The 20,866-nt window shown below is 45.8% G+C and overlaps 1 protein-coding gene across 4 annotated transcripts in view; it reads left to right on the forward strand.

Moving 5' to 3' along the window:
* The first annotated feature begins 1,262 nt into the window (after positions 1 to 1,262).
* ABHD6 (abhydrolase domain containing 6, acylglycerol lipase) overlaps positions 1,263 to 20,866 on the forward strand; it is a 38,158-nt gene continuing 18,554 nt past the window's right edge. The window contains exons 1-4 of one of the 4 annotated variants that reach the window (XM_088472756.1): positions 1,263 to 1,338; positions 13,785 to 13,925; positions 16,048 to 16,204; positions 18,645 to 18,758. In XM_088472756.1, the coding sequence (XP_088328882.1) occupies positions 13,807 to 13,925; positions 16,048 to 16,204; positions 18,645 to 18,758 (390 nt within the window). In that variant the 5' untranslated portion in view covers positions 1,263 to 1,338; positions 13,785 to 13,806. Of the gene's footprint in view, positions 1,432 to 13,784; positions 13,926 to 16,047; positions 16,205 to 18,644; positions 18,759 to 20,866 lie in introns of all 4 variants that reach the window. The other 3 variants (XM_088472754.1, XM_088472755.1, XM_088472757.1) reach the window with 3 other exon arrangements.

The raw sequence follows: 20,866 nt of genomic DNA on the forward strand, positions 1-20,866 counted from the left end.
TGTGTGTGACTGTGTGTATGTCTGTATAAGTGTGTGTATGTATGTCTGTGACTGTGGGTATGTGTGTCTGACTATATTTATCAGTGTGTGTATGTATGTGTGTAACTATATGTGTGTGTGTATGTGATTATATGTGGACTGTGTGTGTGTATTAATTTGTGACTGTATGTGTTTAATGTATTAGTGTGTAACTGTATGTATGTGTGTATTAGTGTGTGACAGTGAATAAATGTGTATATGCAGGTGTGTAACTGTATGTGCGTATGTGACTATGTGTGTGTGTATTCATTTGTGACTAGGTGTGTATTTGTGTGTCTGTATGAATGTGTGTATTAGTGTGTAACTGCAAATTGTGTCTGTATGTATGTGTGTTATTGTATATGTGTGCAGTGGTGTAACTACTGTAGGTGCAGTAACTGCAGATGCTATGGGGCCCGGACCATCCCGGGGCCCGGCCCTCCATCTGCATCTACAGTGCCAGGCCTCGGTCTACGCCCCCCGCCCAGGCCACTTGATTGCATGTGCCCCCCAGACTAAAAGTTGCCAGCCAGCCCCTGCCCACATCACTGGTTTATAAATTAAAGCAGCAATGATGATTAGGTTTGAGCAAGTATTCATGGTGAATGTAATGGCCCGTCCTCCATATGCTGGATGTTCAATATCGAACATCCAGCACATGCCCCAAACACCTAACTACTATAACGGGTCCCTATAGTAAACAGGCTAACCTGGTCGATATCATCCAGGTTGGCCTGCATGCATGGACGACCATCTGTGCCCGCGCATCGACCATCGTTTGGTCGTTGTAAGGGGCTATATTCAGGACGATATAAATGATCGAACGATAAACGATATCGTTATCGTTTATATCGACGAGAATATCTGACTGCGGGTGTACACACCATTAGTTTACAGCTCTATGCTCACTGTAATAAATATAAGTATTAGTCACTCTATATTATATATGAAAAATGTAATTTCCAGTTTGGCAGTGGATATTTTGAAACCCTCCTATGTTATGTTCTAGTAACATCCTATCGCCTAATGTATATATATTATTGATTATTGTCAGTGAGAGGGTCCCTGTCTGATGAATATACAGTATATGTGATGTGGTAGTACTACTGTATACAGTACTGTATATTCACATAACACTGTGCTCCTTCCCTCTGGCGGCCGTACTTGCGGTGACACTGCCATCTAGTGGCCATGCGCGGTCATTTCGGTCGGCGCACAACCGCTGCTCCGTTGCCTTTAATGAGAGTGCGGCAGTTCCGGGTCTGATCCCGCAGTGAGATCCCGGGACAATCCGGCGGATCCACCGGAGCCAGGGGCCGGGTAGGTGAGCGGCTCTGTCCGGTCTGCTCCTACCTCCTCCACTGCCCAGCACCATATGCTGCACGATTATGTCATCATCACCATCCCCATTATGTCAGTATCATGGTTGTGTGTCTCTCTCTGCATCAGGGCACAGTGTCATTGCCACACTCTGTGTTACATTGTGTTACTGCTGTGTAGCGTCATAGACATAGTGTCACCATCAGTCCAGCTCTCAGTGTCCCAGTACTTGTATCTGTGACATCACTGAAAGTGTAATTACTGTGACCATTGTAACATTGTTGTGTGTCTGTCACTCTGCATCAGGGCACGGTGTCACTGTCACACTGTGTTACATTGTATCACTGCTGCTGCTGTGTAGCGTCATAGTGTCACCATCAGTCCTGTTGTCAGTGTCACTAAAAGTGTCATTGCTGTGACCAGTGACACATTGTTGTCTAAGGCACCACAATCAGTGTCACAGTGCATCATCTGCTGATCTTCTTATCATAGTATCATAATTCTTGTTATTACTTGTGATTGTGCGGTGACTGCTGAATGTATTACCATGCTCATTGTAGGTTGGGTAATATTTAGCAATTCATTCTGTAATGCAGGTGCATATATTAGTATTATTATCAGTGGTAGTAGTATCTCATTGTTTGCTGATTTGCCTCTTAGTGGTATTTAAATGTTGTAAGACTATTGTTTAGAATCAGTTTGAGAATTAATGCAGAATTAATTTCTGGTGAAAGCAACAACTATATGCAACAAATGATCCATTTTATGGTTAAGTAAGTGTAGGCAATGTAAGCTTTCCTGCCCCAAAGAGTTTCCATCCATTACAGTAAGTACCTGTAAAGGTGTCCCTGTAAAGGTGTCAGGATAGTTGCAATAAAGGTGATTTATGAAATAACCAGCCATGTACAAGCCAGCTCATCTGTGTTCCTGCAGTTGTGCCTCCTCTTACAGATGAGCACTTCAGTCATGGGCCTCAGTACATCGTATGTGCTTGAATTGGGACCCTAAAACAAATGTTTTATGCAACTGAAAGTGTCATCTGCAAACATCTCCTGCAGCACTGATAGGAAACCTGGTAGACTTCAGAGACTGCATGCGGGCACTCTAACCTTCAAGTGGGAAGCACATTACTCTTAATAAGTTAAAATAATGCATTTAGGAGCCCATAAGTGAAAACAATACATTTAGGAGCTTATTCATTATTACTAAATGTAAGTGAAAATAGACATATCTAGATATCGGAGCTATTCCGGAAGGTGGTAATGCAGAAGATATCACAGATATCTCCTGCTTACCCTTCGGCTCAGATCCTGGCCTGTCCCCATATTGTAGTATGGGTACCTTCATAGATCAAACTCCGAAATTATAAAGTTTGCGTAAATTGACAATGGGAAATTACACCACCTTCCTATGAAGGCGGTCTGGGTTGCGAGCCGGAAGTAGTAAGTATCACTGCTACAGAGGTAGCGGTGTTATGTATCACGGGGCACTGCGGATTTTCGGATCAGCTGTCCCTGCACTGGAGCAATGTAGAATTGCTCCGGTATTTTATTATTCACTGCTGCAACTTGCAGGGAGTTGGATACTAAATTAGCACTGACACTGACACTCTGCAGTGCATGTTGAATCACAGAGCCGTAACTAGACTTTTTGGTGCCCTGTGCCAGAAAGAGCATTGGTGCCCCCCTATTTTTTTTAAATAGGGTCATAAGAGAGTGCACCTGAAAAATGGCGATGGTCTCGTGAGGAAGAGATAGGGGAGGCCAGGAGATGCTGGGGATAAAATAAGAGGAAGCTACAAGTGAGAATGATAATAAACAGGAAAAATGACAGGCCCAAACAGCGCCCCCTGCCCTGCGGTGCCCTGTGCCATGGCACTGGTCATACTACCCTAGTTACAGCCCTGTTGAATCATACTTGCCTACTTTAAAAAAAAGGAAGATTGAGAAAGCAACAGCTATGAGCGTGGGGAGTTATGCTGGGCATACACTATACAATTATCTGTAAGATATCTGTCCAATCTGGCTGGTTGGAATAAAAACCTGGTAATGTATGGGAGCAAATGACAATCGACCATTTGCTCACAAATTCTGGAAAACAGACAAAAATGGTCGTTCAGACAATTGGTTAAAACACATGAATTTAACTAATTTGAACAATTGTTTTTTGTCCGTTTTCCAGTGTTTAAGACCATATGATCGACTGTCATTTGCTCCCATACATTACCAGGTTTTCATTCCAACCAGCCAGATTGGACAGATATCTGACAGATAATTGTATAGTGTATGCCCAGCATAAGATCTACTTATTAATGAAAACATACTGATACTTTTCAGGGCTTGTTCATATATTGTGTTTAACACGTGGTTCCATATAGGTGGCCATGAGAAACCTTACTTGAAAATGCACGTAGCTATAGGGATCATTGTGCCTTATAACCAATGCAGGGAAATGGCAGTGGTGATACCATTTGAATGTATATATATCTGATTTGATTTTTTCCCAAGCATATAACAGCTACATCATGAGGGTAAGGTGCAATCAGGGAGATCCCTGTACCTGACAATAAGAGAGTTGGCAGGTATATGTTGAATACACCCCTTAAACAAAGAAATAGACCCCAATCCATAATAGGGTTAGGGTCAGGCTAGGGGAAGGGGGGGGTTAGGCACCCCCGGGGGAGGTTAGGGTTAGGCACCCCCCCCAGGAGACTTAAGTTTAGGCAGCGGGGAAGGGGGGGGTTAGGTTTAGGCACTTAGTGGGGGGTTAGGGTTAGGCACTCCTAAGGGAGGGTTAGGTGGGGGCGGGTTAGTTTATACTTACCTTTAGCGCAGTCAGGATCTTCACCTCTGCCGGAATTCCACTGTCGGGTAAATCATACCGATCCCCTTGTTGCTTGTGGTCTTCATTTGAGTGAGCCGAACGTATACAGTAAATTCACACACACAACAGAGAAATAGGGAGGGTGAACTAAATCAGAGAGATCCTAAGGGCCCCATTTATCAACAAATGTTATCATACGCAACAAGTTTTAAAACTTGTTGCGTATGATAAATGGTGCTCCAGCCAATCGGCCCCAACTGTCGTTTTTCAAAAGGACAGTTGGGAGCTGATCAGCTGGAGCACCATTTATAATACGCAACGAGTTTTAAAACTCGTTGCATATGATAAAACTCACTGATAAATGGGCCCCTAAATCTTCATAGCATCAGCTAAGTCTCCACAAACTCCTCCCCTAACAATCCTATAGGACAGGAGAAAACCACAACTAACATTCTCCAGCTTAAAGGGTAAACAACTCCAACATGTTAAAGAGGCAATACATAGAGAAACTCCTCATGGTTTAATCTCCTTCATGTTTATTTAATTTCGAAACCTTCAGCCCTACTGAGATGAGTGGAAGAAAGAAAGACTGAGGGGTCTATTTACTAAGCCTTGGATGGAGATAAAAGTGCTTTATCCAGTAATTTAATTTTCCTGTGTAAAAGGGGGTACAAAGTAAAAAACCCGTGCTTCAAATGCCGGATAAAAGGGGTATGACTGTCATTTTGCAAACACAGCCCTGTAACATGACAGTTAGGAGCTGATTGGTTGGTAATTATCTTTCTCCACTTCACCTCTCTCCAAGGCTTAGTGAATAGGCCCCTAAGTACCAACCAACTAGCTCCTAACTGTCATTTTTCAAACAAATGTCAGGTAGGAGCTGATTGGCTGGTACTTTATCTCCGTTCACTTTATCTCTATCCAAGGCTTAGTAAATAGACTCCTAAAGCTGGGTACACACTATGAGATGTGTACTCGGACGAAATGGTACCGTGGGTACACATTGAGGGGCCTATTCACCATCGAAGGCCGTATGGCCTCCGATGATGAAGTTTTGAACTCGCTGCGCGGGATACTTAAGTATCCAACTCGCATCAGGGGAAAAGTGACACCGGAGCAATTCATCATTGCTCCGGTGAGGGGACAACTGCTCTGAAAAGCAGTTGTCCCCGTGGTTAGTATCGCAGCTACAGAAGTTACTTACTTACCTGCTCCCCGTCGTCCCGGCTACGCCTGCGTGACCTCAGGTCAAGCATGAGCAAAGCCCCCGAGGAGTTAGAGAGGAGGCGGCGGTTGGATCCACTCGGATTCCTCTTCACATCCCCGGACATTCTTCCCATAGGAAGGAGCGGGGATCCGAGAACAAGCGATGTCTGAAGATGGCTCTTGTTCTCGGCAGCAAACTCCAAATGGCCCGGTAACTTAAATATGCGTAAACTAGTGTTTCCGTTTGGTTACCGTGCCATTTATCGTTTAATTAATAGGCCCCTGAGTGATGTAATGAACGACAGAGCGCTCTCTCGTTCTGTCCTTCAGTACCTGCAGCACGGCCGACCGGACTATATCGCATGCGACCGCAGGACCACGCAGATAGTCCGTACACACTATGCGATGCGCACTATCTATCGTTCAGATCCACGACGAAATAATAGATCATTCAATGGATCGCATAGTGTGATGCACTAAGCCTTGGAAAGTGATAAAATGGAGAGTGATAAAGCACCAACCAACCAGCTCCTAACTGTGATTTTTCAAACAGCCTGTAACATGACAGTTAGGAGCTGATTGTTTGGTAATTATCTTTCTCCACTTTATCTCTCTGCAAGGCTTAAACTGACAGTTAGGAGCTGTTCGGTTGGTACTTTATCACTCTCCAATTTATCACTCTCCAAGGCTAAGTGCATCTTGCAGAAATCCTAATAACTTTGAATTTTTAATGTTAGAAATCATTAAAACATTGTTGATCAAGGTTTCACAGTATTAATATAATATGCAGGATACCATTTTTTTTTCCATTAAAACATTAAAGCAAAAGAACTGGTTTAATTTTTTTTTTTTTTAAACCTGGATTTTTTACAACCATGATTTAAACCAGTATTACAAGCTGTAACAAACAAATGTGACAATAAAGCAGGAAGGAGCTGAGGGCCGCAGGTAGAGTCTTGGAGGGGCGCTTACGGTTGCCTGTTACCCATCACTACTCTACAGTGACTTAGGGCCTGATTCGGCAAGGATCGCAATTGCAAAGCTGCACGCAGGCTATAGATGTGATGTATGCACGCAGGCAGCTTTGCAATGCGATCCCTGCAATCATGCAAATGCAGCAGGAGGTATATGACACCACCTGCTGCAGGAGGATGCAATGCTGGGCAGGGGCGTGGCCTAATCTCGGGAGGCGTGGCCACGCCCCCTTGAAAAAATAAACAAAAAAACATACTTTTGCAGCGTAGCACTGTGAGCCCCTCAGCCCGGTGCAAAGCCAGGGGGGGGGCGCGATCAGTGTGAGGCAGGCATAGCAGATTGCTGTGACTGCTGCTTAGCAGCCGCGAGCAATCTCCCACTGCATCCCAGCACACAGCGTGTTCTGGGCTGCTGCGATGAAGGGAGGGGGGGCGGCGCCAGACCCGGGCCCCTCTGGAAGCCTGAGCCCGGGTAAATTATACCCGCTCCCCCCCCTCTCTGCGCCCCTGGTGCTGGGATCACCATCGCAACCATCGGTGGTTGCGCTGATGGACAGTGGCCGGCCAGCTGAGTAAGCCTCAGCTTACTAAGGCTGGCCGGCTTGCGAGCCCAGCATACTGCGTAAATCCATGCAGTCTCTGGGCTGGCCACTCCTGGAAATTGGGGCGGACACGCCCCGTTTCCGGGAACGCCGGCCGACCCTGTGACCGCACTGCCCCCTTAAATGCCTCTGCCTGTCAATCAGGTAGAGTCATTTAAGGGCTAGCGTGCGTGTTAGCAGGACCCGTTCTGCACAGAATATGTCCTGCACACGCGCAGATTCCCAATAAACGGGAATCTGCGTCCAGCAGAGCTGAATCAGTCCCTTACTCCACTGTGTGTATGTAATACATGTACCTGTTCATGGCTCAATATTTCTAGGGAATAGACATGCAACTGCAATGTTGTACAAATTGTATGAACCCTCACAACGGCAGATGTACGTACACTGCCTTTGTCACATCCGCAATTGTCACATTTAGTGTGTATGATCATTCAGATTGTAAAGGTGGTAACTAGGGGAACAGGACTTGTGCAACTACTAACATCACCACAAGGCGCAGGGTACACAAGACGCATCCGTCCCCTCATCAGTCTGAACTCTCTTTCTCACAATATACTGCTCGCTTGACGCTCACTAATGTTTTACATAACTGCTGACAGTGCAGCAATATTGACCTTTATTCCAGTGACATTTATTTGAATTTGCCTTGTTTAAATACAGTTGGCTATGTGTGATTCATCACGGATTGCAGCTGCAACAGCGTACATAGATCGGTTGATGGAGCGTACTGCACGTGTATGCATCGCAGTGCCCGTGTGCCGGCCAGTATTACGATCTCACTGCGATCACATATGCAGGTACAAAGCCATCGCATGGTGAGTGACAGGACGTCAGCATTTGGGGGTGGTGACGGGGGAGTGGTTGGAGAAATGCAGGCATGCCTGTCCATTTGAACGCCGTTTCCTGGGCGTGCTTAAATTATCCACAGCGATGGCATACGCAGCTTGAGCACTCACTGCGTGCAACGAGACTTGCAATTTCTGAGACAGGTCAGACGTGCTGTAATTCTGCGTGACGGGCCGATGTTACTCAATATTACCGATGTATACGCAGGATTGCGAGGTCTTATGTGCGAAAAGCAATAGTGGGCATCTCTGTGTCAGGTGAGCAGTTGCATGAATTAGCATATTTTTGCAGCAGAACTGCGTGTGTAATCGCAATAGCGATCCGTAGTGAATCCGGCCCTATGTATGGTAAAAATTCCTTCATTCTTCTTACTGATGTCTGTCTGCAGTGAAAGCCATATTGCCATGAAAAGTCACCTACAATGACCTGTGGTGCAGAAATGCTCATTTATGGCATCATAACAGTCCCTTGCACTTTGCTGCTGGTTCACAAATGACCCTGTTTGGCCAGGATGTTATTAGGTCATTATAACCTCTGTTCAAAAGTCCTGTTTCTTATACAAGATAGTAAATCCTGAGCGCTAAAGAAATTAGCAATGCTTTGCTTTGATCCTCAAGTGAGGGTGTCAGAGGTGTATTAAGAGAGGAGGGGGCTGGTGTGCATTCCCCATCCGGGGTCTCCTCCCGGCGGCCGACCACGTCACTGCAGCAGTAAACTCTGGCCACTAGTCTGTGCCCAGAGTCTACTGCGCATCCGTAGGTCACCAGGAAAATGGCACGGCCGGCATTTTCCCTGCGATTTCCCTACTGCACGTGCACAAAACTCCGGGAAAATGTTTTGTGCAGGGCTACACCCGATGCGGGACTTCGAAGGGGTAAGAATTAAAAAATATGTGTGCAGGGTGTGCGGTGTGGGCCCCCCTGGACCCAGGAGCCCGGGTACACTGCACACCCTGCACCCATTATAAATACGCCCCTGGGGAGTGTACTGTACACTACATAGAATTGCAGGAAAGACATTTGACACGGTAACATATATCGCGATAATCCAGAATCCTTGTTCTTGACCATAAATATAAATACCAGAACTGACAAATTATAGAAAAAGCCTTTCTTTACAGGGCTTAGGACATAACAGTACAAGGATAACAAGAATTACACTTTTTTAAGTCTGATTTGTGAGTAAAGGGAACACGCAAGTAACTAGAACAAACTTTGGGCCTGATTCAGAGGCGCCCGCTTTTTTTTATTTAAAACCGGCCTCCTGGCCACTCGCTAAGCTGTGGGTGACCCATAGCTTTTGCGAGCGGCCAGGTGATGGTCGTGACATCGGGCTTGCGACGAGACCTTTGTGGTAGGGTCTCATTCCCGCAAGCCCCAGTGACATCACGAGTGATGTCAGTAGGGCCGCCCTCAAACGGCAGGAGTTCCTTCGGGAACGCCTCCGTTTGGCCAGCCACCCCCCCTCTCTGTCTACAAAACGAGGCGAACTGTCGATCAACATCGACAGCCGCCCTGTTTGTAGCGAGCCCTGGAGCGAGTGAAATTTTCTTTGCATGCAGGACAAATACTGGCAGGTTTTGCATGTGGCCCAAAAATACTTGATAGCTTTATTATGCACTGCAGGTTAGATTTGAGTTTGGACACACCCCTCTCACACCTGAAAGGGTACACACCTGAAAGATAGATCTCCAACCCACCCGAATGATCCAATCATTTGGTAAGTGAACTGCACAAACAATATGTGCTTACACCAATCGGCCGGCCAATATGTCTGGCCGAGGGACCAGTTGTGACGTCATTGTCTCTGTTTCTTATGGCCACATATGGATCGGCCCGTCACCTGTACACACAGATTTATTGTATCTGCCATGCTGCACGGCCAATGTGATATATCTGTGAACGATGTGGTTCGCATACATGTACGTGTGTACCCAGCGTTAATCTCTCTGCAAATGTTATATCTGCCCCACCTGCAGTGCAAAATGGTTTTGCCCAGGTGCAAAGTTACTTGTTTTTTTTTTTGCTGTGCTCTTAGCTCAGAATAAGCCTCTCTTGTGCACTCACCAAGATCGTTTTCAAATAAACAAAATACCATATATCTCTGTATGTATCTATAATGACATGACCACTGATATCATTTGGTGCCAGTATTTATCTTTATGCCTGGGAACAAACTCAAATAAAATCAGTTAGTCGAGGTACATATCCTTTTATATGCTAATGTCAGCGACTTGGATGTGGGATGGACATTTAGCTGAAATATGGGCAATTTATACCAGTTTTCACTCATCGGGTTTTTAGAAGTGGAGATGTTGCCCATAGCCAGGGGCTGGCTGGCAACTTTTAGCCTGGGGGGCAAATGCATGCAGGCGGCCCTGGCAGAGGAGTAGCGTGTAGCCAGGGTGCCCGAAGAACGTGCGTGCTACGGCGCCGCCCCCCCTCAAGTGTTTCAGGGAGGAGGCGGATCCATATGGGATTAATGTAAGGTAAAAATAAAGATTAGGGGCAGCCCCCTGTCATAGTGCCCATATGCAGTACCCCCGTGTGCCACAGGAGAGAACACCCTTATGCAGGCCTCCATTAGTTCCCCCAGTAGTGATCCCCCCCTATGCAGTGCCCCTTGTGCCCCCAGTAGTAAGCTCCTTATATAGTGCCCCCAATAGTGGTACCCCCTATGCAGTGCCACCAGTAGCAGTCCACCCCCCCATGCAGTGCCCCCAATAGTGGTAACCCTTATGCAATGTCCCTTAAATAGTGGCCCCAGTTGTAGTCTCCCCCCTATGCAGTACCCCCAGTATTGCGCTTTATATAGAGCCCCCAGCAGTGGTCCCTCCCAGTGTCCCCAGTGGTAGTCCCCTCCCCCTATGTAGTGCCCCTAGTAGTAGTCCCCACCCCCCTATGCAGTGCCCCTAGTAGTAGTCCCCTCCCCTTGTAGTGCCCCCAGTAGTAGCCCCCCTTGTAGTACCCCCAGTAGTAGTAGTAGTCCCCCCTTGTAGTTCCCCCAGTAGTAGTAGCCCCCCCTTTGTAGTGCCCCCAGTAGTAGTAGTCCCCCCCCTTGCAGTGCCCCCAGTAGTAATCCACCCCCCTGGTAGTGCCCCCAGTAGTAACCCCCCCTGGCAGTGCCACCATAGAAATCCCCCCCCCTGGTAGTGCCCCCATAGTTATCCCCCCCCCCTGGTAGTGCCCCCAGTAGTCCCCCCCCCCCCCCCCCCAGTAGAGAGAGACTTAATAAAAAAAAAAAAACCCACTTACCTGAAACTCCCGCTCCTGGTCCCGACGCTTCCACCGGCTCCTCTGGCCTCTTTGCATTATGGGAGAGACGTCGTCATGACGACGACTCTCCCTTTACCCACTGCGGGAGCCGGAAGATGGCTCCCGCAGTGGGAGCAGCGGCAGCCGATGAGAGTCTGACAGACTCTCAGCGGCTGCTGATTACAGCAAACACACAGCTGCCGGCTCTGGCGGCTGTGTGTTTGTGCTGTGTAGCGCTGACCGGTCAGCGCTACACACGCGGTGCAGTCTGTGTCACAGTGACACAGACTGCACCGGCCCGCGGCCCGCATGACGCTGCGGCCCGGGGGGCACATGGCACCTGCCCATAGCAACTAATCAGATTCTACCTTTTATCTTCTAGAAGGTGCTAAATAAATAAGTAGGATCTGATTGGTTGCTATGGGCAACATCTCCACTTCTAAAACCCGCACTTTAGTAAATATACCCCATCATGTTGTATTCAAATTCAACGATTAATACTTTGGCCCATATTCAATTAGAAGCGAAAAGCCGAGATCCTCGACAAAGTATCGCAGATTGCGACTTTTTACCAGGAGCTAACTTATCTCCGTATTCAATTCCGAAAATGCAATGCAATGTAATAGGCGAAAAAGATTCGCCTATGACTAGGTGGAGAAAAAAAGTGCAAAATCGTTATTTTGGGGTGCAAAGGTGGGGAAACCACTCAGCACCCTTGGGACAGCCCCTCAAAGGTTAACTGTGTCAAAAAAACCTAAAAAAAGTGAGGAACACCCCAAAAAAAGCACTTTGAAAAAAAAAGGCGAAAAAGGACAAAGTGGGGTACAAACATAAAAAGTAGCGAAATAGACTTTTGGGGGGTCTGCAAGTATGGGTGAGGTGTTTTTTTTATTGCAGGCGTTTGCTGAAGGTGCGTTTTTTTATGTTTCTTATAACTTCACTTCAGCAACTTTTAAATATACTAGCACCCATTTTCAAGTACTCCAAATATGACAGGAATACTTATTTTCTCCTAAATTACTGCTTTATGCCATTCTTCACCACTTGTGCAAAGACGCTCATTAGTGGCAATTGTGCGAACGTAAGTACCCCAAACTGTTTCATTAGGGCTAATCGGCCACTACTACAGTCATCCCCAAAGTTTCCACATCTTTTTTGGGTGTTCAGTCTGATTTCCCCGATTCTGACACCACTTTTCGCCCGTTCTCACATCGCATATCTCCGTTTTCGCGTTTTTTTGGAAATGAATAAGGCAAATCGCTGGTACATGTACGATAAGTTTCCGCGGCTAAAATATGCGATGTAGGTGAAAAGTAAGGCAAGCGAAAAAGTATCGCGGGTGCGAAACTAATTGAATAGGGGCCTTTGTCTTTTTTGGGGGGAGTATGTGACTTCATCCTTCCTTTTCTAGTTGGATCATATTACCTCAGTTACATCACAGCTTGCTTTAAATTGCGTGAAACAAACACGTTTGGTGTATGGATAGGATAACCGATATAAGCCTAAGTGTTACAGTTATAGGCTCCAATTTGCAGGTCCCTGCATCATTTTGTGCATGTAGCCGCTAGAATTAAAGCAGCAATAAGTTGTTTTTGCATTAATGCATATTAAGTGATGGGACCAGGAAATCGGAGCCTGGTACATTTGGTCCATAGTGTTGCCTATTATGGTTGTAAAAGATTTCCATACATACCATATACTATATGTTTCTTATGATATTTATGCAGATGAAAATGTGGGCCAGTAAAAGGCTTTACCAGTCAGCCTGTGCCATTGTATGTGGTAACTGTTTGACTGACTGTAATTCTCTGCGGCACAAAGGGGTTAACAGTTTGACTCCATGGTCCCTAACAAGTAAGTTTATCATGTTACCATCACAAGTTATCGCTTATAATGTGTGCAAAGGTGGAACATAGTGTAAGCCTGAGGGGTCAAAGTTTGACGTACTGTACTACACTGTGTGACTGTGAGTACTGTGTCATCCCTGCATTCTCCTGTGCTGCAGAGTCCTTGTAAGTGCTGCCAGTACAGGGGGATTGTCAGTCCCTAAGGGGGATCCTGGAAGAGCAGATGATTGCTGTGCGCTTGACTTACATTGTATGATTGCGAGATCTGCAGCTCTGGTAACCTGGATAATGCTGATCACAAGGAGAAAACTGCTGACAGATAGAGACTGACTGCGGCAAGAGTTATACAGACAGTCTAGCTGCATCACTGGGGTTCATATACAGTGTTATAGGCTGGGGAACTATTAATTAGCACTACTTAGCTTTCTTATATTTTATGACATATTAGCCAACAGGACATTTCATGTGTATGCTGTAGGGTTATGCCATGTTCATGCTTATTTAATAACGTGGCAAATAATAGTATTGTTCAGTAAACCATAGCAACCAGCCACATTAAGTTTTATCAGTATAGCATGAACAGACAGGCAATCTATGGTACTTAAGCTCTGGTGGAACTACAAGTCTCTGCATGCCCTGCCAGGCTCAGAAATGTTCCTAATAAACTTTTGAATGCAGCTGGTTGTTTAATAAGATGGTATATATTGTTAGATTGCATGGCATTAAGATTACCTAGTGGGAGAAGGAAATTGAGGATAAAGCTTTTGCTTTTTCAGGTTTAAGCTTAGATAATACTAAAGCTGTCAGTGCCAAGAGGTTCTGCATCAGCTGCAATGGAAACCTGTTTTTGCAATGTTGCTCCATATTAAATTATTCCTCCTTTTATTCCAGGCAGGATCTATCTGGAGAGAACATGGACCTGGACGTACTTAACATGTTCTTGATTGCAGGGGGTACTTTGATTATCCCAATATTGGCTTTCGTGGTCTCCTTCTTCCTGTGGCCGGCTGCCCTCATCAAGATTTATTACTGGTGAGGCTCTGATTCCAGTCCCTTCATCCACAGAGACATTTTAGAATGTTTAGGGGGAATCAAACTCAGTGCAAGGGCCGCGATGTGCCTCTAGAAAGGCCTGGGGAAGCACTCTTACTTTTCCCTTGCTCCTCATAGAGGTGCACAGGATAATTTGCAACGTTTGGCTACAGTATATAGTCGTAAGGGTATTCGATTCCAGATGTAAGGTGTGCAGCATAACATTGCGGCCGCACATTGCTCTGCATTGAATCCCTCCTCTTGCAAAACTGTGTGTTGAGTGTAGACACAATTTTTCCTTTTATTGACTGGAGGACATGGCTATGAGATTGATGTAATTAAATGCTAAGGGGCAGAGCTAGAAATTGGGCAAAATTAAAGCAACACCCAATACTGCGACACTCCAATTAAATTCTTGCCGATATGACACAGGTACTGAAAGATTTACTTACACAGGTATATTTATTTTATTCTAATTATCTGCCAAAGAAATAGATAAATGTATGCCCAGGAGCAGAGTTGTCTCTTATTAATTTAGCACCCTAGGCAAAAATTTAAGTTAGTGCCTCTTAAAATTATGTGGTGGTGAATCTCTGTGAGGATATCTGGAAAACATGCACTGTTGGATGTCCGTGAAGGCTGGATTTGGGAAACACCGACCTAGTGACTATCCAGTTTCACAAATTGTATGAGTGTTGTTTTTAGAAGTTAAAATCACATGTGTAAAATATGATGTTTCCACAAGTATAGACCTTTTAAGGTTCATTTTTTACAATAGAAATGTCATGAAATGTTGGTTAGATATTAGTTTGGTACACTCTCTAATAGGGTGTATCCAACTGGTGCTCTCCCTTTACTGTGTACTAATTGTCTACTAAGCTTTTTAGCAGTAAAGGAATGGATGCTTGCACCTCTCTATGTTGTATCATCGGTTTATGTCACTGGGAGTTTATAAATAAGCTAAACCCTAAATGCTGTTGGGAATATAATGTACTGTAGCATGAGACGGGCACCCAAGGGGCAATTCAATCAGCGGCATCACTAACCTTGGTGACACCCAGTGCAGTGGACAGGGATCCTCTCGTGCGCTGGAGATACGCGTGCCCGCAAGGGGGCATGGTCATGTGCCACAAAGCCATGCCCACTCATGTGTGCCACTCTTGGGGTGTTACCGCATGTCACGTTCTCGCCACTCGATGGTCTTAGAGGCAATGGAGAGGCTGGGGGCTGCCCAGCAGCTGCTGCTCCGCTGCGTAAGCCCAACTTACTCAGTGCAGCCCCCAGCCTCTCCCCTGCCTCTCTGCAATCTGGCTGCTCAGTGACACCATCTGAGGGGGGGACACCAAAATAGAAGAGCAGCTCTTCTATTTTGGTGTCACCCAGTGCGGCCCGCACCCCCCTAGTGACTCCAGTGAATTCAATTCACCGTAATGTTTCTCCGCAGCGGTCGTAAAGGAACACCATGGCAAGGAAATTGAAGCGACGCCATGTTGTGGAGACTTGAATTACCCTCATATAATGCCATGGGAACCATTTGTAAACACTGAAGATGCTAGAGCGCGGACCATATAGTCATTATATTACTGGGGGACTAGGCCACCTATAGGTGTGTCCACATACAATTTGCTTGCGCGTTAAACAGTCCTTCTAGACGCACCAGGCAATGGCGTGGCTCGGTAGCGCTGAACATCTTTACGGGCAACGTTTTACCTTCAAATGCATCTTATTCGCAAAGCGAATAGGACGCACAAACAGCTTCTGCTGAATAAAATGATATGCGGCATGCCTATATTCTGTGTGCAACTGCGGGTGTATCTGCATGCAAAATGCTACATTACAGTGTCACAGCCGCTGACGCACTTGACGGTAAAAAGTCTCATTTGAAGGTAAAAAGACGCTTGGCGCTCATACGTTATGTTTAACGTGACTTGTACCACATGGAGGTAAGATGTATGTGGACACATCTGTAGTCATCACACTACAGGGACAACAGGTTCTTGCTGTAGAAGTTATGGGTAAGAGCTGCTTCATTACATACAAAAGGATGGAGTTATGGACACGTTGAGCTAGTCATAGTGGTTGGACTATCATAGTTCTGCTTATAAATGTGGTTCCGTTGCAGGTATTGGCGCAGGGCTTTGGGAATGCAGGTGAAACATGTCAGCTATGGGAACTACAGATTCTGTTACACAGTTCGAGGAAGACCGGGGCCAAAACCATCTATCCTCATGTTACATGGATTCTCTGCTCATAAAGACATGTGGTTGGCCATAGTCAAGGTGGGTAACTTAAATGTCTCCATTTGGACTTGTACATTTGTGTTCTGCCGTTTCCTCCACTCAGTAGAAGCAGCTATATTGTGCACTTAACCAGCTTAAAGTGCCTCAACGATGCCAATGGATAGGCTCTATTGTTATGAATATAATCTAAAATGTCTGCCCACTTTACGTGGTGAAGGGTGACGTTAGACACACTAAATTAACTTGTTATTTTTAGGGGAATGGGCCTCATTTAGTGTTGGGCATATGACAATTGTTTGTATGCAATATGCATGCATTGCACACCCAAAATCTGGAACAATCAATAGAACAGGTTGTGATTATTGTGATAAGCCTATAGAAAAGTCATGTTTTATAAAGTGTTACCTGTTCATAAGAACTTGCAGAAAGGTAAGAGTGAAAGCTTATTACATCATATGAAAACATAATATAGCAAAAGTATATTATCTGTTTAAATTATTATATAAGTTAGGTAAATATAGGCTTGTATTGGCAGCATGAAGGCACAGTGGCTAGTACTGCGACCTCTCAACCCTGTGGTTGATTTCAACCAGAACATTACCTGTGTAGAGTTTGTATGTTCTCCCCATGTTTGCGTGGGTTTCCTCTGAACGCTCCAGTTTCCTCCCATACAGTACCAAGAGGTTAACCGGCTTCTGACAAAGTTAACCCTAGTGTGTATGTGTGTCTGTTTCTGTGGTGAAATATATAGATTGTAAACTCCACTGGGGCACGTACTAATGTGAATGACATATTCTCTGTAAAGCGCTGCAGATTATGTAGGCACTATATAAATGACTGGTAATAAATAAATGCTATGATCACTGAGAAAAAAAACTACAAGTGTCAATCAGTCTCTTTTATTTACTTAAGGTCATTAATGCCTTCTGTCTACTATCCCTGAATATATTGCACTTTAGTGCTGAGTCTATCTGACAACTTCTGGGCACCAGCATTGAATAGTCTAATATATGGCCAGGTTAAGTATTTCTCCAACAATAAAACATGTATAGACCGAAAGGTTCATAAGATTAAGTATTGGACTTAATTATGGTGTGTAGCATATAAGTACTCTAACATTTCCAATTTTATTTTGGCCCTTTAAATTAAGAAGCATTTATATTCCTGTAAAATGATGTATTATACCAGACATACCACCATTTCAAGTTGGTCATAAGGGAGAGACTTTTACAGTGGGTGAATGTCAAGCAGTCTGTGATGTGCTCCATGGTACAAATGGTAAGAGTGTGCTTGTGCCAGTGAGAATCTCTCAGTGTACAATACAAAGCCCATTGCCAGATGGCCAGTGTACTGTACAAAGCCCAGTCCCTGGTAGCTAGTGTACAGTACAGTCTATTCCTTGATGGTCAATGTACAGTACACAGCTTAGTCTGTAGTGTCCAAGTGACACTAATTCACCTGGTAGCCCAATATATCGCCCAGTCTCTGGTGGCCAACTCAAATGCTGGTGGTCCACTGTGCCCTATAGACCCCAGTCCTGGGCAGCACTGTTTACAATGTAGATCCCAATTCCTAGTGGCTAATGGTATGACTATCTTCTATTCACACTACCCTGTTAGGTACAATTTGTAGTGTGAACTGAGGGTCTAATTCAGACCCGCTCGCGAGCGCAGGACGCTCGCAAGCGGGTCGATGGTGCCCTAATGCGCATGCGCACGACGGAGTGAGCTCTGTCGTGCGCATGCGCGAGACCCGCAGAGCGACGAGGAAGCCGTCGCTCCGGGTCTCGCACCAAAGGGGGCGTGCTGTCGATGTTGATTGACAGCACGCCCCCTTTGGTAGGCGTGCCGGGGGCGTGGCTGCCAGACGGAGGCGTTCCCATGGGAACGCCTACTGTCTGGGTCCGGCCCCACTGACATCACTAGTGATGTCAGTGGGAGTGATTTTGACTCTGATAGAGCCAAAATCACTCCAGGGCTTGCGGCAACGAGACCCTACCGCAGGGTCTCCGTCGTAAGCCCGATGGTCGCGATGGTCATGACCATCGTGACCATCATCATGGACGCTCGCATAAGCTGTGGGTGGTAACCCACAGCTATGCGAGCGTCCAAGAGGCCGCTCCAATTTTAGGTAGGAGGGTCCTGATTCAGAGCGAGCACTCTGGTCAGAGCGTCCGGCTCTGAATCAGGCCCTGAGCCAGCAATAGAACAGGCTCAATCCTGAAACTACTGTTCCTGGTGTAGGGACCTCCCAACAGGCCAGACTTATTTGCTAAATCACCTTCAAGAATATGCTGTTCAGTTGCTGTTAGTTAGTAGCTGGTGTTGGTAACGGGGGTGCAGCACCAAAGGTTGTGTGCGTAGGTTCTTCAGCGTTGTGAACACAACAGTTGATGCTAGATATGTACCTGGATCTTGTATACAAATATTATACTTGTTAACTTGCATATGGATAATACATTGATGCTTTTTCCTTACAGTTCCTTCCTAAAAACTTACACTTGATTTGTGTAGATATGCCCGGCCATGAGGGAACCACACGCTCAGCTTTAGATGACTACTCATTTAGCGGTCAGGTCAAAAGGATACACCAGGTATTTACTATCTGTATAACGTAGTGTGTGGGGAAATTACTATTTTCAATTATTTGTGGGATTGGCAAATGACTGGACCAAGTGGAAAAATACATAAAATAAATAAATAAATAATGCTAAAAAACAAAAAACAAATGTAAACAGTCAGGTTACAAAGTTTCAGCATACTGCTAAGTTGAAGATGTTTTGCCTGTGTAGTATTATGTGGTGATAAATGATCAAATAAATGATGAAAACTTAGATTTTTCCATGTTTGCAAAAAATTAACAAACCGCACAAACTGAAATGACCAAATCGCAGCTTATGTGGCACATACACACGCATAGGTATATCCAATATTGGGCAATTCATTTAATCCCTTCGTTGCTGAAGGTTTTCCAAGTCATGTTTATTTTTCAACACTTGCGCTTGTTCAAGGGACCCCTCACTTTAAAAAATTGGGGTCCTACACCACTTTTACTGGGTCCCGTCACATATTATGGGGGTTGATGGCAGGCAGGAGTTGGGACAGTGCTGGGGGGTATGTAGCAGTTGGGGTAGAGGAGGTTGTTGTAAAGGCAAGGAGAAGTTGGGGTAGAGCTGCAGCTAGAGGGGAGTAAGGGCAGGCAGGGCTGGGGGCAGGGAGGGGTAAATGCACACAGGTGTTGAGACAGTGCTGGGGGGTAAGGAGAAGGTTAAGGACAGGCAGTGTTGGAGGTAGGGAGGGGGCAAGGGTAGATAGCAGCTAGGGCAGTACCTGGGGGGGCAAAGAGGGGGTTACGGGAAGTGCCGGGTCAGGATAGCAGCTGGGACAGCACTGGGGGTAGAGAGGGGGCAAGTGTAGATAGCAGCCTGGGTAGTATGGGAGGTGAGGGGGGAAAGAGTTGTTAGCAGCTATGACAGTACTGTGGACAAGAGGTCAGGGGGCAGGCAATACTGGGGTTAGGGTGAGGTTAAGGTAGATAACTAGGGCAATACTAGGGGGCAAGGAGGGGGTTAGGGGAAGGTAAAACTGGGGGCAGTACTTGGGTTAGGGAGTGGGTTAGCATTGCAGCTGGGGCAGTAAGGGGGTAAGTATAGACAGCACATGGGGTAAAATTGATGTAGTTATCAGTCCTCCGAATGCACCCTCCTACTGTCCCTATGTTGGTGTGGTACCTTAAGTCCGGTGCTCCGTATAGCGGCTCTCGGGCAGTATCTTCTGTATGCACAATGTCTGTCTGGCTCGGTGCAGCAGTATGGCGTGGTGTCTGTCGGCAGACTAGTCCCGTCTTCCTGGCAGGAGCAGCTTAGTCCTCCGTACTGGTGTGGGACTCAATTATTCTGCGCAGTGATTGGCTGGAGGGCACGCCGCGCGGTGATTGGCTGAGGGCACGCTGCCATGCATGGATTGGCCGGGGAGACACCAGACATGCAGGGATTGGCCGGGGATATGCCAGACATGCAGGGATTGGCAGGTGAGATCGCGCCGCGCATCAATTAGCTACTGCAGCACACACAGCGCCAGCGCGTCCTGCGGGACCCGATCAGTTTTTAAAACTGGGTCCCCAGGTTGCTGTAGCGCGTACAAACGTGATATAGTGCGTATTTTGCGAACCCTGGAGAATGTTAAAATAAAACCGATGACCACGACAGTAAAGTGGATGTGTACTGCTACATCTGAGAGGTGTACCAGAAAATTGACTTACATCCGAATGTAAACAAGCTCCAAAGAAGTTAGTAAGATCTATTGTTGATGAAAATACACTGATACTTTTCAGAAAATGCATGTAGCCATAGGGATCATTGTACCTTATACCCAATGCAGGGAAATTATACTAATGATCCCATTTGAATGTATATATCTTTTTTATATAACAGCTTATTAACGGGAGTTAGGTGCAATCAGGGAGATTCCTAGACTCTTCAGAGAGACAGGGAGATTGCTGTTATTTCAGGGAGTCTCCCTGGCAATGAGGGAGAGTTGGCAAGTATGGCTTCCACTCATGATAACAAATACAGATGTGGCTCTCTTTACTAAATAACCGAAGTCTAGGAAAGTGTGAAATCAAACCTGCCAAAAACTAGCCTATCATTTTACTTTAGATCAGTGGTTCTCAAATCCAATCCTGGTGTATAACCAACAGGTC

Source organism: Taudactylus pleione, unplaced genomic scaffold (genome assembly GCF_031769625.1).
Source record: "Taudactylus pleione unplaced genomic scaffold, aTauple2 ptg000128l, whole genome shotgun sequence".
Taxonomy (NCBI): domain Eukaryota; kingdom Metazoa; phylum Chordata; class Amphibia; order Anura; family Myobatrachidae; genus Taudactylus; species Taudactylus pleione.